Genomic DNA, 12,843 nt, shown 5'->3' with positions numbered 1-12,843 from the left:
CTAAATTTGTAATTTACCCAATAATTTAATATTTCCCAACAATTTAACAAGCACTTAACAAATTATATGAGTTTTCACTTATTATTAGAACCATTCAAAATAGCATAATTTTATTTTTATTATTATTTTATTATTATTATTATTATTATTTTTATTATTATTTTTTTTTTTTGCATTTCTTATCCTCGATTCGTTTCAANCCTCAGTACTTTTGGTACTATGTTTTTCCATGGAACTATTCGGCATTGAGTCATGAGTTGATGTTTACTTTTAATATTTTCTTGCGTGTAGAAACTACTTGGAGAATATGTCATGTGGCTACAATCCAGCAATGCTCAAGAAGGGAGTCTGTACAAGGATTCTTTTGAAAAACGATGGCCTTCATACGTCTATCCAAACACTCATGTGCATTTGGAGACCTATGAGTTGCTGAAAAGGTTGGAGAGAATCAGCTTGAGAGTGGTAGAGAACTTGAGTGCCAACGCTGCTTCCAAAATCTTTGAGAAAGAAATCCGTGAAGTGGTGAGTTCAAAAGTCTTTAGGATTATGATTAGCACTAATTGTTCTTTGAGCAAGAAGATGGAATTACGAACAATTAAGTTGTATGGTAACCATCTCTTTGATGTATGTATGTAAGTTCAACTTGTAATAGAATGCTTATTGGGATGTGTAGAGCATGTTGGTTAATGTACTTGCTGATTTTGTAGTCTTCAAGGAAACTTTGTGAAAGCAAATATTGTCCATGCATTTAAGTCTAAAATTTACAAAGGTCATGCTTTTTTAGTTAATAATGGCTTGTGACATGATGTTCTGTTAAGATATGGAATTCTATTTAGTGTGAGTGTGAGTGGGGGTGATGTGGGGCTGTTGGTGCATGTTACTCCATTATTCTTTTTAGACTCCAGAATGAACGATTTACTTCTTCCTTAGCAGTGGTTAGCATCTGCTTCTTACTTGGAGTTTTATCCCAGCAATGTTGTCAATTTTATCCAATAATTGCTCATTATGATTTTTCTTGTTTATTTTAGTTCTTGGGGACTTTTGGAGGACTTGGAGCAGCTGGTTTGTCCGCATCCCTTCTGACATCTGTATTGCCAACGACTTCGGAAGATCTTCTTGCTCTTGGCCTTTGTTCCGCTGGCGGGTGATATTTCTTTTTCAGTCTGACTCTTTCTGCATCTCTGTATTATTCTTTATTATTCCTTAGGCCTTTATATGCCCAAATTTCTCAATTTATTGGTAGTCCATGAGACTGAGGTCCTTCAACTTTATAACGTCATTCTGGACCAAAGAAAAAAAAAAAATCTAATGGCATTGGTAACATATATATCAAAATCGGCCTGTTACTGCAATTACTAATTGAAACCAAGGTATTTGATATGGTATTCACCAAAAAACAAAAAGGTAATTGATATAGTTTCTAAGCTAAGCATTCCATTGGCGGAGTTCTAATATGTGCATTTGCAGAAGGGAAAGGAGAAAAAATGGCATCTCTGATTCTTTCTCCCTTTCTCTCCTGTACTTTCACCTTTTAAAAATGAAGTTTGCATTCTTAGATTGTTTATTATTTCTGATTGAACCTTTGTTTCTGTGGTAGGTTCTTAGCCATTTCAAATTTCCCAGCTCGTAGGCAAGTTATGATAGATAAGGTGAGAAAGAGTGCAGATGCCTTGGCCACTGAACTTGAAGAGGCCATGCAGAAGGATCTCTTTGAAACTATCGATAATATTGAGAGCTTTGTAAAAATTGTTGCTCAGCCTTACCAAGATGCAGCACAGCAAAGAGTAGACAGACTCTTAGAGATTCAACATGAAATATCTGATGTTGAGGAAGAGATTCAGAAACTAAATGGTGAAATTCAAAATCTCCATGTATAATGACGTCTGAAATTTTTGCTGTCATATTAAGTTTTCCTCCTTGGTAATGAATGCAAGGAGGCATGTACCTTTCCTTTTTTCACTTCATGAATTGTTTTTGTGTGATTGAGTGTTGAATATAACAATGTATCCAAAGAGGACCAATTTCTCATTTAATTTTGAACTGATCCTTTTAGAATTGTATGAATTATCTGCATTTACATCAAGGTGAAATCTTTGTGACAGTATGATGCCTGCTTATAGATGATTTTCTTTTAGTATTCACGTCATAAGTCATAACATGATTATTTTGCAAACTTTGATGTAATTAAGGTAGTGATTACAACTTTTCATGATTGAGGTGTAAGCTGTAAAGTACAAGTATCCTCGTTCCATAGTTTAGGATGGATTTGTGCAATTAACCTTAATTTTTTAGTTGCTGGCCTAAATCCCATATTCCAATCGATTTACTATGTTGTCCACAAGCTAGGAATGATATTAAAGTTTATTCTCAATGTCTCGTTTATTTATATAAGTGGACCATAAATAACACCTTTCTTCTTACTTGGTGCTTCATATTAAATTCCCCAAAAAAATTTTATTTTATTTATTTTATCTGAGTTATTAACTTCCAACATCTGTCAGAGAATCAATATTATTTATTTCATGCCATAATTAGGAAACCTAAGCATGTATTTACGTCAATGCAAATTAGATGAGGATATTATGTTGAATAATGATTTTGATATTAACAATAGTATTAATAGTAATAAACTAGTTACAAGAATAATAAAAAGTGAGTGCGGGGTTGAGATTCGAAGGAAATTTCAAAATTTGTACCATTTAAGCTTCCACAACAATGTCTAATATAGTACCGTCCATAAAGTTTGTCGAGTAATTAATATTTAATTTGTCTTTTGTCTTTGTAATAAACAATTTAGCAGATTCCTCAAAAAAAAAAAAAAAAAAAAAAACCAATTTAGCAAACATTAATGGCCCCTTATACTTTATTATTCACCAACCAAAAAAAAAAAAAAAAAAACAGAGAAGAAAAACACCAATGGGCAAGGACAACGCATGGTTTTATTATTCTCATTTTATTAATTTTTAAATTTGAATTGGGTAACAAATGTGATAGTAAAAGAAGGCACCAATAAGCTGGTCAAAAAGTAATAGCTGATTACATTACCTTTTTCTTCGTAAAAGTTTTAAAAGCAGACAATCAAACAAAGACAAACTATTTTTATTATTTTATTTCTGTTAAAGGAAGATAATTAATAAGAGGTTTTGGGTTTTAGTTTAGGGCCAAGCGACAACATAATAGAAAGAGGCCCATTTTCTAAGTTGGTAAAGTTTTCACTTTTACGTGGTTGCCCAATCTAAAATAAAAACAAAGTGAAAAGTGAATTGCAAAAGCAAATTTGGTGGTTAGGGCTTGAGTGTGTACAATAGGAAAATATTCTTTTTAGCTCACTCACTGGTCACTACTACTTGACGTACGTCTGTTTTCTTGAATTCAGTGCTATAGAGAAAAAAGAAAAGAAAGTAATATAGTATATCAATGAGCTCTTTCAAAGCCTTCACAAATGAGCTCTTTCAATGGGCTCTTTCAAAGCCTTATAATTAGTTGTAATTATTTTCAAGTTCTTATACTCACTTTTCTAATGTGATACCAGCTTGATCATGCTTTTTAATCATATTTTTCCTAAATATAACTAATGGTATCATTATAATATGGAGACCACGATCTAACAATTAAGCTGAATTTGGAGATGGATGTGGAGAAAAGAAATGGTTAGATAATATGCATTTCTTCTTTTCATGCAATATTAAGTCTTAAATTAATACTTGCATTAGCCTTTTGGAATAGGACGAATAAGATTTCATAATAGATGTAAAATGTACCTCTCTAAATTAGGAAATGTTAAAAAGTGTCATTGAGGCGTTGGTTAAGAATTCTTTAAGAAAGTTTTAATATCACTTTTATGAGAAATGAAAAAAACTGTCAAAACATTAATTGTTTTTTTTTTCTTTTTCCATAAAAACTTTCTTTAATTAGATTGTTAACCAATGTCCTATGACACTCGTTAACATGACCCTTCTAAATTTAATGAGCTCAAGGTTTAATGCCTCAAAGGAATAACTTAAAAGTGATTATACTTGAGTTAAAAATAAGTATAATCACTTAATGGACCACCTCTTCTATTTCTCATTTTCCTCAAATTATTAGCACAAAATAAAAGATCTGGGTTCAATTTCCACCTACACCAAAAATCAATTAGTATCTAAGTCTAATGATAATTAAAGATGTATATATCATTAAGAGCGAACATCATAGGTTGAAACCCTAAAAAAAATAAAAAATAAAAAGAAGAAGGTAGAAATATGTAAATATTGTTGCGTAAAAAATCATGAATAACACACATATTCAATTTTTCTATAAGAAAGTCCTTTAATTTTTTTTGCTAATTCTAGGGCAGGATGCCATGCACTGGGCCAGAAGTCCATAGACTTAATTTTTATTTGATAGCTTCCTAATTGTAGGCCTTAGAATTGGGTTCCAAACGTTGACAAATGTCTTTTTAACAAAGTGAACTGATATATTTTTTCTTATCCAATGTCTTTCGTTCTCTCTCTTTTGTGTCTCAGCATCTAATAGGGAATAAATAATCGATTGGCTGGTGTATGTTGCAGCTCAATTGCGTGAAGACTTTATTGCATAATGATAATATGCTAGTACAGGCCTAGAGGGTTTGAATGAACAATATATATAAGGGACCAAACATGATAGATAATTAGATATCATAAGAGGGTTACGTTCCAATATTAGAAAAACGTATTTTCACCAAAGTTAGTTCTTGTGATCTTAGAGGGGAAGGATGCAAGATAAGCCATTCATTTTCGATTAGCTTAGGGTCTTTGAATTATACTCCCTCCACTAGTTCAAAATATGGCAGCACATGTCTTATATTGAATGACACTTGGTGCTATAAGATTATGAGCCTTGGCTTCCTTATCTGCTAGCTAGAAGTTCATATTTGATGGTGCAAGAAAGGTCATGACTTTAAATTGTTCTATTATCTATTAAATCCAATACTTGAATCTTTAATTAGTTACCACGGTTCACTTTCACCAATAATGGGTATTTTAGTAAAATCGTCTCAGTCTTATAAAAATAATTAATTAATTAATTAATTAAAATTCAATTTGGCATATGGGTATTGTTTTTAAGGTTTTCTCATGTCCTATAGTTCCTTGTTCATGGAATTGAATTTGGCATATGGGTATTATAGTATTTAATTTCCTCTAAATGTCCTATAGTTCTATGCTCATGGGGGTATAAAATTTTCTTGTGGGATTACAAAAAAGAAAAAGTAATGAAACTATAAAAGTGGTCTCTCATATATGTCCAATTTTTAGAGTCATTAATTAAATCCCATAATGATTTACTTGTATATAGGGATATGATCCAAGAGGAGCATTAAATAATTTCTCAATTTTCAGACCTGAATTTCCAAATGCTTCTTGGTTTCCACGTGATTGATGCCTCAATTGGCAACTATGCCACAAAAATCACGAAATTTACGACAAATGAAACATTATTTGCGTTTTACTTTTACCTTCACAAGGTCACATTATACAATTTCTTTCGGCCATATTTTCAAGAATAGAAAGGTCCTACTCCTTGTAGAGTAAGAGTGCTAATGCCTATACATAAAAACAAACAAAAGGATTTTTAGAGTTAGTGGAAGATCATTGCTTTCAATTAATTGGCTGCAATTTAGATTATAATAGAAAGACAAAACTTGACCATATTGTTTATGTAAACAAAGCTTTCCCTGTGTTCTTCTTGACCCATGACTAGAAAAGATTTGGCCAATAGACAGAAATAGCTGAGGTCAAAAGCAAGGAGACCTAGCTTTTTCTTTCTATCCTAGGTATCAACAGAAAAACCAATACAATTTTTTTTGCAATTTTAACTTTTTAAGAGAGTACCTCTACCTTTATGATAATTGAATGAAAAGTTGTGAAACCACTTAGCTTAGAAGACATTAAAGGTAGCTTTGTTTTAATATTTAGTCTTAAACCAATGGTCTCTTCTCATTTTTGGAAGATTTTGAACACTTATTTTCAGTTTTTAAACAACATTACACACTTTTTCACACACTTTTTCACCCACACATATTTCAAAAAATTACAAATAACATTACTCGAACTCCTCTACCAAACGGGCCCTAATTGTCAGTTAATCGAAGTTAAGAAAATAATTGGTGCTCTCTAGTGTTTCCCTTTTCTTAAAAAATGAAATTAAAATCTTGCAAACATCAAAGCTTTGAAAAAGTAGAAAAAAAAAAAAAAAAAAAAAAAAGAAAGAAAGAAAAAAAGAACCAGTAGGACATAGCATTTCTCTCTCTCTCTCTCTCTCTCTCTCTCTCTCTCTCTCTCTCTCTCATATTTTATTTGATAAAAAATATTTTTTTATTTATTCACTAATAATTGGGCTTAATTAATACTATTATAATGAAAAAGAATAACCCTACTGATTAAAATTTGGAGACCTTTTTTTTCCTTGGAGCCTTAGGCGACTACATCATTTGCTTTTACTATTTAGCCGACTCTAACCTTCATGCATGAACTGTTGATTAAATGACAAAGTAATGGCCTCATAACAATTAGGTGGAATAAACTGTTAAGTCCTTGCATGAGTGTTACTGTACATTGCTAATTTGTCGACTAGAATGCATAAAAAATCTGAGGTGGACTCAACATACTACCCTATAGTCATGGTGGAAATGATGACCTTTAGTTCTTTCTTCCCCAGTACTCCCTCTCATGAAAACGAAAATTTATTTTTCCAAAAATGCAGGAAGAAGACACGTCTCCAATCTCCATCATGTGCAATATATATATATATATATATATAGTCAAAGAAGCCAGATATGTAGGCGGCTAAATGCTCCTATAAAAATGCAATGCACGCATGAAATGTGAAAAATAATTAATGTGAAAATAAGTAAGATATTACCATATATATAATACAAACTAAAAATAAAAAGAGAAAATATATATATATATATATATAGAGTTGGTTCAAGTTACACCTGGTGTAACTCTAAGCAATGTTACACCACTCAATAACTTATTATTGAATTAATATTTTAAAAATCTAACCGTTGAATTACATATTCTATATGTTCTTAACATACATGCCAATTTTTATATCAATCAGATGCTATTTACCATTTGATCCATATACTCATCTTTTATACATTATTTTAAACTATAAAAATTTAAATTTTAACAATTGATTGATGACATAGTTATTAATTTCTGATCTCCTTGAAATTTTGCAAACATGAAGAATATATAAAGATAATGTAATCTAACGGTGGATTTGTCAATATTCGAATACAATTAAAAAATATTGGGTGATGTAACATTACCTAGAGTTACATCAAGTGTAACTTGAACCCAACCCATATATATATATAAAAGAGAAAAATGATGTGGAAAGCTAGTTTTTGTTGGATCTACCGTCTAAACCTTCAAATATGTCATCACCAGCAACAACAACAAAAAAAGTCCACTCTTTCTCCCACTCAAAGCAAACCCCACTAGCTAGCCAGCATGTTTACGGTTTACCCAACATTAGACAAAAAAAACACCACCCCCACAAACTAACAAATAGATATTGACTTATTCAATTCTTCTAATAAGCTATTTTTACATATATATGTGTGTGTATGGTGTCGTTGTTATTATTATTATTATTATTCCATCTCTCTCTCTCTTTCACTCATTCCAAAATGTTGGTTGTTCTTGTCTATGTGTCGATGACATATACAATTACATAGATATATATATATATATATATATATAAATGCACCACGTAAGTGTAACACAAAGCGAGAGACATATATAAATGCACCACGTAAACTCCACAAAGCGAGAGACATATATATATGGCCTGTACCTGGCCTCATCGTCTCATGCCGACGCAAAGATATTGTATCCCCCACCAATTTATGTGGTCTTCTGCAGCTGTCATGCCAGCTTCTCCTACGTGTTAAAGTTCATTTCTCTCCACATGTATATCAAATTACACTCTTTCATTATCTCTTTCTAACTTTTACTTTTACTGTTTTTTTTTAAGATGTTGGATATCCATGTCATTCACATAATCCAAATTCTCTTTTCTCCACCCACTCCATAGTTTCTAAGTCACTAAATATAGCAAGAATACTAGGTCATGAATTAATTTGTCCAATATTTCTTTCCTTAACCGTTATACCACGTCAATATTAACGTAGTAGTCACTTCACAATAATAAATTCTTGTGGAGAGAGGAGGACTTCATATACCTATACACTTAAATTAAGTTAAAATGAATACTATATAAGATAATAAAAAATTTAAAAATTATAATTACCATAATAAGCTTTGTAAATTACAACCATAATTTGATTGATGGGTTTTTTTTTTTTGAGTAAATAAATTGATTGACGGTTAAAATTAAAGATTATGTGCAAACACACGACCATAAAAATGGATATGGTTAATAAATAAATAACTCATATATAAAAAGAATTGGTGCTAGCGTTTTGTAAAATTTTGTAGAATGATACAGATTCAAGGATTTAGAATGTTCAGTGCCAGTACTCTAAATTCGGATTCACGAAAATCAAGAAAGATCTATAACATGTAAAATTAATTAAAAGTACAGTTAAGATTAATATTCAAATGGATATACTAATGTCATATATGTTCTGGATAATGTTAGCTAGCACATGTTAAATAATTATAAAGAATAGAAAAAGAGAAGCCATTTTTTGAAATAAAAGCTATAAATGTAATTAGAAATGGGTTAATCATAGGAAGGATATGCCGACCATTAATTAACCAGTCATAAAAAGGGCCCATGGAAATGCCGGCAACCAAAGCCACCAGAGTCCTTGGAGTTTATCTTTCTTTCTTTATATTTTTTTCAGTCTTAATAAATTTTTGGAAGTTTGGACCCAAAGATTAAGACAGGAGAAAATGCAAACTTTCTATTGTGTTTTTACTTTGTCGGCGATGCTTATCTTTTCAATATAATTAATTATGTTGGTTTTTGAGGACAAAATTAAACATTTGTTTCAACATGGAATTTCACCATTATCATTTATGATCAAGGACAGGTTAATGTTATACCATTTTAAGATAACGTCATGCTAATGAGTGTTTTTAAGATATTGATTAACAATTCAGTTAAATAAAGTTTTTATGAAAAAATTAAAAAAAAATAATTAGTATTTGGTAATATTTATAATTTTTCATAAAAGTGATGTCAAAACTTTTTTAAAATAAATTATTAACAAATGTCTTAAAAATACTCATTAGCATTTTTATTGAAGTTATTAAAAACAAGATGCGAAAGGCAAAGAACTATAAAAACCCAGAAAAAAAGGATAAACCTGAAATTTGCATGCCGGCATGCATTGAAGGTGTTATAGAACATCTAAAAGAGCTGGAACTTTTAATTGAATGGGGTCTTTTTTTCTTTTCTTTTCTGTAGCTATATTTGATAGATAATATATATATATATATATATATATATATAGACTGCCAATAACCCATATAGCTAGGCTGACCAAGTGGGTTCCTTTTGTAATGGAATGATTATAGGGGATTTAGAGGATCTATAAGGGTATCGAAGATGGACCCACATTCATATAACCATTAGGATTCTGGATATCTAAGTCTTGATGTAGGAAATCATGAGTACGTGTTTGTCTTCTTGCAATTATTTTCTTTTCCTTTTTAAATTTTTGTCAAAAAAGAAAAGAAAAAAGATGGGAATATTCTTGAAAAGAACCTATAATAATATGTGTCTTAAATTTGATCATTTGGGAGATTGATTACACTTTAGACCAGTGATCATTATAGTGGGAAACCCTAGCCGTCCATGTTTCCTACCAGCTAAACAAATTACCTTAGATAGAGGTTATGCATGCCATTATGCGAATGATCTGATTTACCTACTACCTAGTTAGGGCACATACATATATAGTATTAAAGTAATGAAAGGGTACATAAGCTTTTCATAAACTTTTTCTCAACTTGATCAAATGTATTGAAAGTTGTTGTTTTGAATAACAAACATTTTTATATGAACTCATCAATGACAACATTTTTATGATGCCTCAATCAAAATTTATCGTATCAACAATTATGGAAACAAAAATGGTTACATGCATCTATCACATACTAATCTTGTGCATCAACAAAACATGATCCTAATTATTCCATTCTAGTTGCTTCATTAGAGAGAGCATGATGATCTTGTTCTTTCCTGTACTTCATGTGTTAAAATAGGAATATGAAAATTTAATAATATAGAGAAAAAAGAAAACAGAAGTAAGGATTAATGTAAGTTAGGGTTATATTTTTATTGTGTTGAATTGTGCTACAAAAACCCTAATGGTATAAATAGGATTGCATTAAATTAAATTTACTATGATAACTCTAAAATCATCATCATAAATTATGATATTAAAAAAAGAAAATCTATTAAAAAAAATTTGTGCCACAACTCAAATATAGCAAATTGTGAATGATGAACAAATTAAAAAAATAAATAAATTCATGTGAAGATTATAAACAATCACTTACTGTCAGTTAAATTAGAGGAGTAATATGAAATTTGTTATACAATCTATTACAAAATTCATACAACTCCATTTTAAATTGATTTTATACACGATTATATATATATATATATATAAATAAAGATTCTTGGAAATAGATTGACACGTGCAGCTAATAATTAATGGGATATATCAACTCTCTCTCTCACACTCATGCATGGAGGAAACAAACCACAAGAATGAGATTGAAAGTGACTGATAGTTGTACAAGGACAAGAAAATTCTGCGGGAGCACGAGCGTGGGAGAGAGAGAGAGAGAGAGTCTTATATACCAATACCATATGGATAATGGAGGGGACGAGGAGGGGCAATTCTCGGAGTACTCTGATGAATATATCTCAATAGTAATGAGATCTTGTTTAACTCTTTCTTCACCCTAGCCTGTTAGGATCTCTCGGAATCCTTACCTTTCACATCAACCAGTTCTCTTTTTCAGGGCAACTTGGAAATTCATTCCGAGCTGCCATTTGACATATAGATCTTCCTTTTTTCCTCTTATTATCTTTCTTTCATGATTGATTATATAATAATAATAATATAATACTAGGCTAGCTAGCTTAATGCATGTACTGATATACACATGTCTGTGTCTCCAAAGAGATTGGTTTAAGTAATGGCTATAACGTTAGTTTTAATGTGTCGTTTAAAACAAACCAAACGATGTAAAGGATATATATACCTTATTTTTAGCTATCCTTGTGCAAAAGTTTTGAGCTAAAAAAAAAAGATAGACCAAGAAAAACTGTGATGGATGATTTTAGTATTATGGCAAATTAACTCATCCATATTGACCTCATTGGATCAAAATCTAGTGGAATGTCATATGAGATACTACCCAAATATTGACCTTAAGTCTTTGATTTTTACATTTACGCAGTTCACAATGGAAACGATTTTAATTAGTCCTCTCCCTTAACCTTCCTCTCAAATTTCTATTGTAAATGCGATTTGATTTTAGACACTACTTTACCAATTTAAAATGGTCTATATATTAAAATTCAAGAGTCAAAGATCCCTTGGAGTCTTTTGGAATTTGAGGAATGCATCAGCTAGGTTTTCTTGGTCCAAAACCAATAATTAGAGACAAAGATAGGACGAAACGGAAGTTAGTCCATATATGGACACTTAAACACTGATGCACACACGAGATAGTATGACACTCGTAGAAATTGATTAGGTTTTTGATGATGATAAGTTGGAACATTTTGGTAGACAAGTTCAATCAGGTAAACGAAAATGGGGAACAAGAGGAGGGCTTCAAGGTAGGTCTCTTAACACATTCAGGTGACCTCACAAGTTTATGCTCCCTTGCTCACTCCTCTAATTATCCTATTACTCATAGTAATCAAAACATATATGCTCATCCATGACAAATTACAACAAATATGTAAGTGCTATATATTCTTACTTTTCCAAATTGTTGCTTTAACACTGCTCTCTTTCTTCTTTTTTCCCCTTTTTATTTGTTTCAACATTGCTTTCTCATCGTCAGATGATTTGAGCCGGATGGTACCTTCACATGTCCTAAATATTAGGGAGAACGCAGAGAGGGGGGGGGGGGCACTCAATTTGAACTTTGGGGGAGAGGTGGGTATTTATAAAAAAATTAAAAAAAAAAAATTTAAAAAAAACAATTGCTCTTACACATGAATAAGTCATTTTGTAATTTGTGTAATTCAAAATTTCACTTATGATTTACTTAAAAATATTTTTTAACCAAACAAACTTCGAGTGCAACTTATGTAAATTCTAATATTTTAGTTAATAGAAGCTCATAAAATGAACGAATTATAATATTTTTTAAAATATCATGTAAACATAAATTTTGATATTTTATTTTATATAGCCTCATAAAATGATAAAATTGTAATATTTTTAAAACTATGTTGTAAACATATATGAACATGAAATTTCAAAGTTTATTTTGAAAACAATATTAAACTTTGGAGTTTATCATGTAATTATTTTTATATTTTATTACTTATACACAAAATTTCATGGAGAAGAATAATAATTACATTAAAATTTTGAAATTATCGTTTTATATCACTTTAGAAATAATGATAATAATTTCCTCTTTCTTCTTTTTCTTTTTCTTTTTCCATTAAAATTCTTTCTTATTTATTTGTTTTCATTCTTAGTTTCCTTTTGTAGGTTTTGAACCAAAACATTGATAAAATATGAAATTTTTCCCTTTTCTATTATAAATAAGGTTTGTATATAAAATAAATAATAGTTCATTAGTTATTATATAATGGAAAAAAAAAAAAAAAAAAAAAGGAACAAAAAAAACAAAAACA

General features: G+C 30.4%; 1 protein-coding gene across 1 annotated transcript; it reads left to right on the top strand.

The window, feature by feature from the left end:
• The first annotated feature begins 264 nt into the window (after positions 1–264).
• On the top strand, positions 265–2,055 carry LOC111985431 (probable transmembrane GTPase FZO-like, chloroplastic). The gene is made up of 3 exons (XM_065770496.1): positions 265–522; positions 1,029–1,144; positions 1,598–2,055. The coding sequence occupies exons 1-3, from the start codon at positions 313–315 to the stop codon at positions 1,875–1,877; spliced, it is 606 nt and encodes a 201-aa protein (XP_065626568.1). The 5' UTR covers positions 265–312; the 3' UTR covers positions 1,878–2,055.
• The last annotated feature ends 10,788 nt before the right edge of the window (positions 2,056–12,843 follow it).

Source organism: Quercus suber, unplaced genomic scaffold (genome assembly GCF_002906115.3).
Source record: "Quercus suber isolate HL8 unplaced genomic scaffold, Cork oak 2.0 scaffold_32, whole genome shotgun sequence".
NCBI lineage: Eukaryota > Viridiplantae > Streptophyta > Magnoliopsida > Fagales > Fagaceae > Quercus > Quercus suber.
The sequence above is the reverse complement of the archived record's forward strand: the minus strand, read 5'-3'. Positions and strand labels throughout refer to the sequence as shown.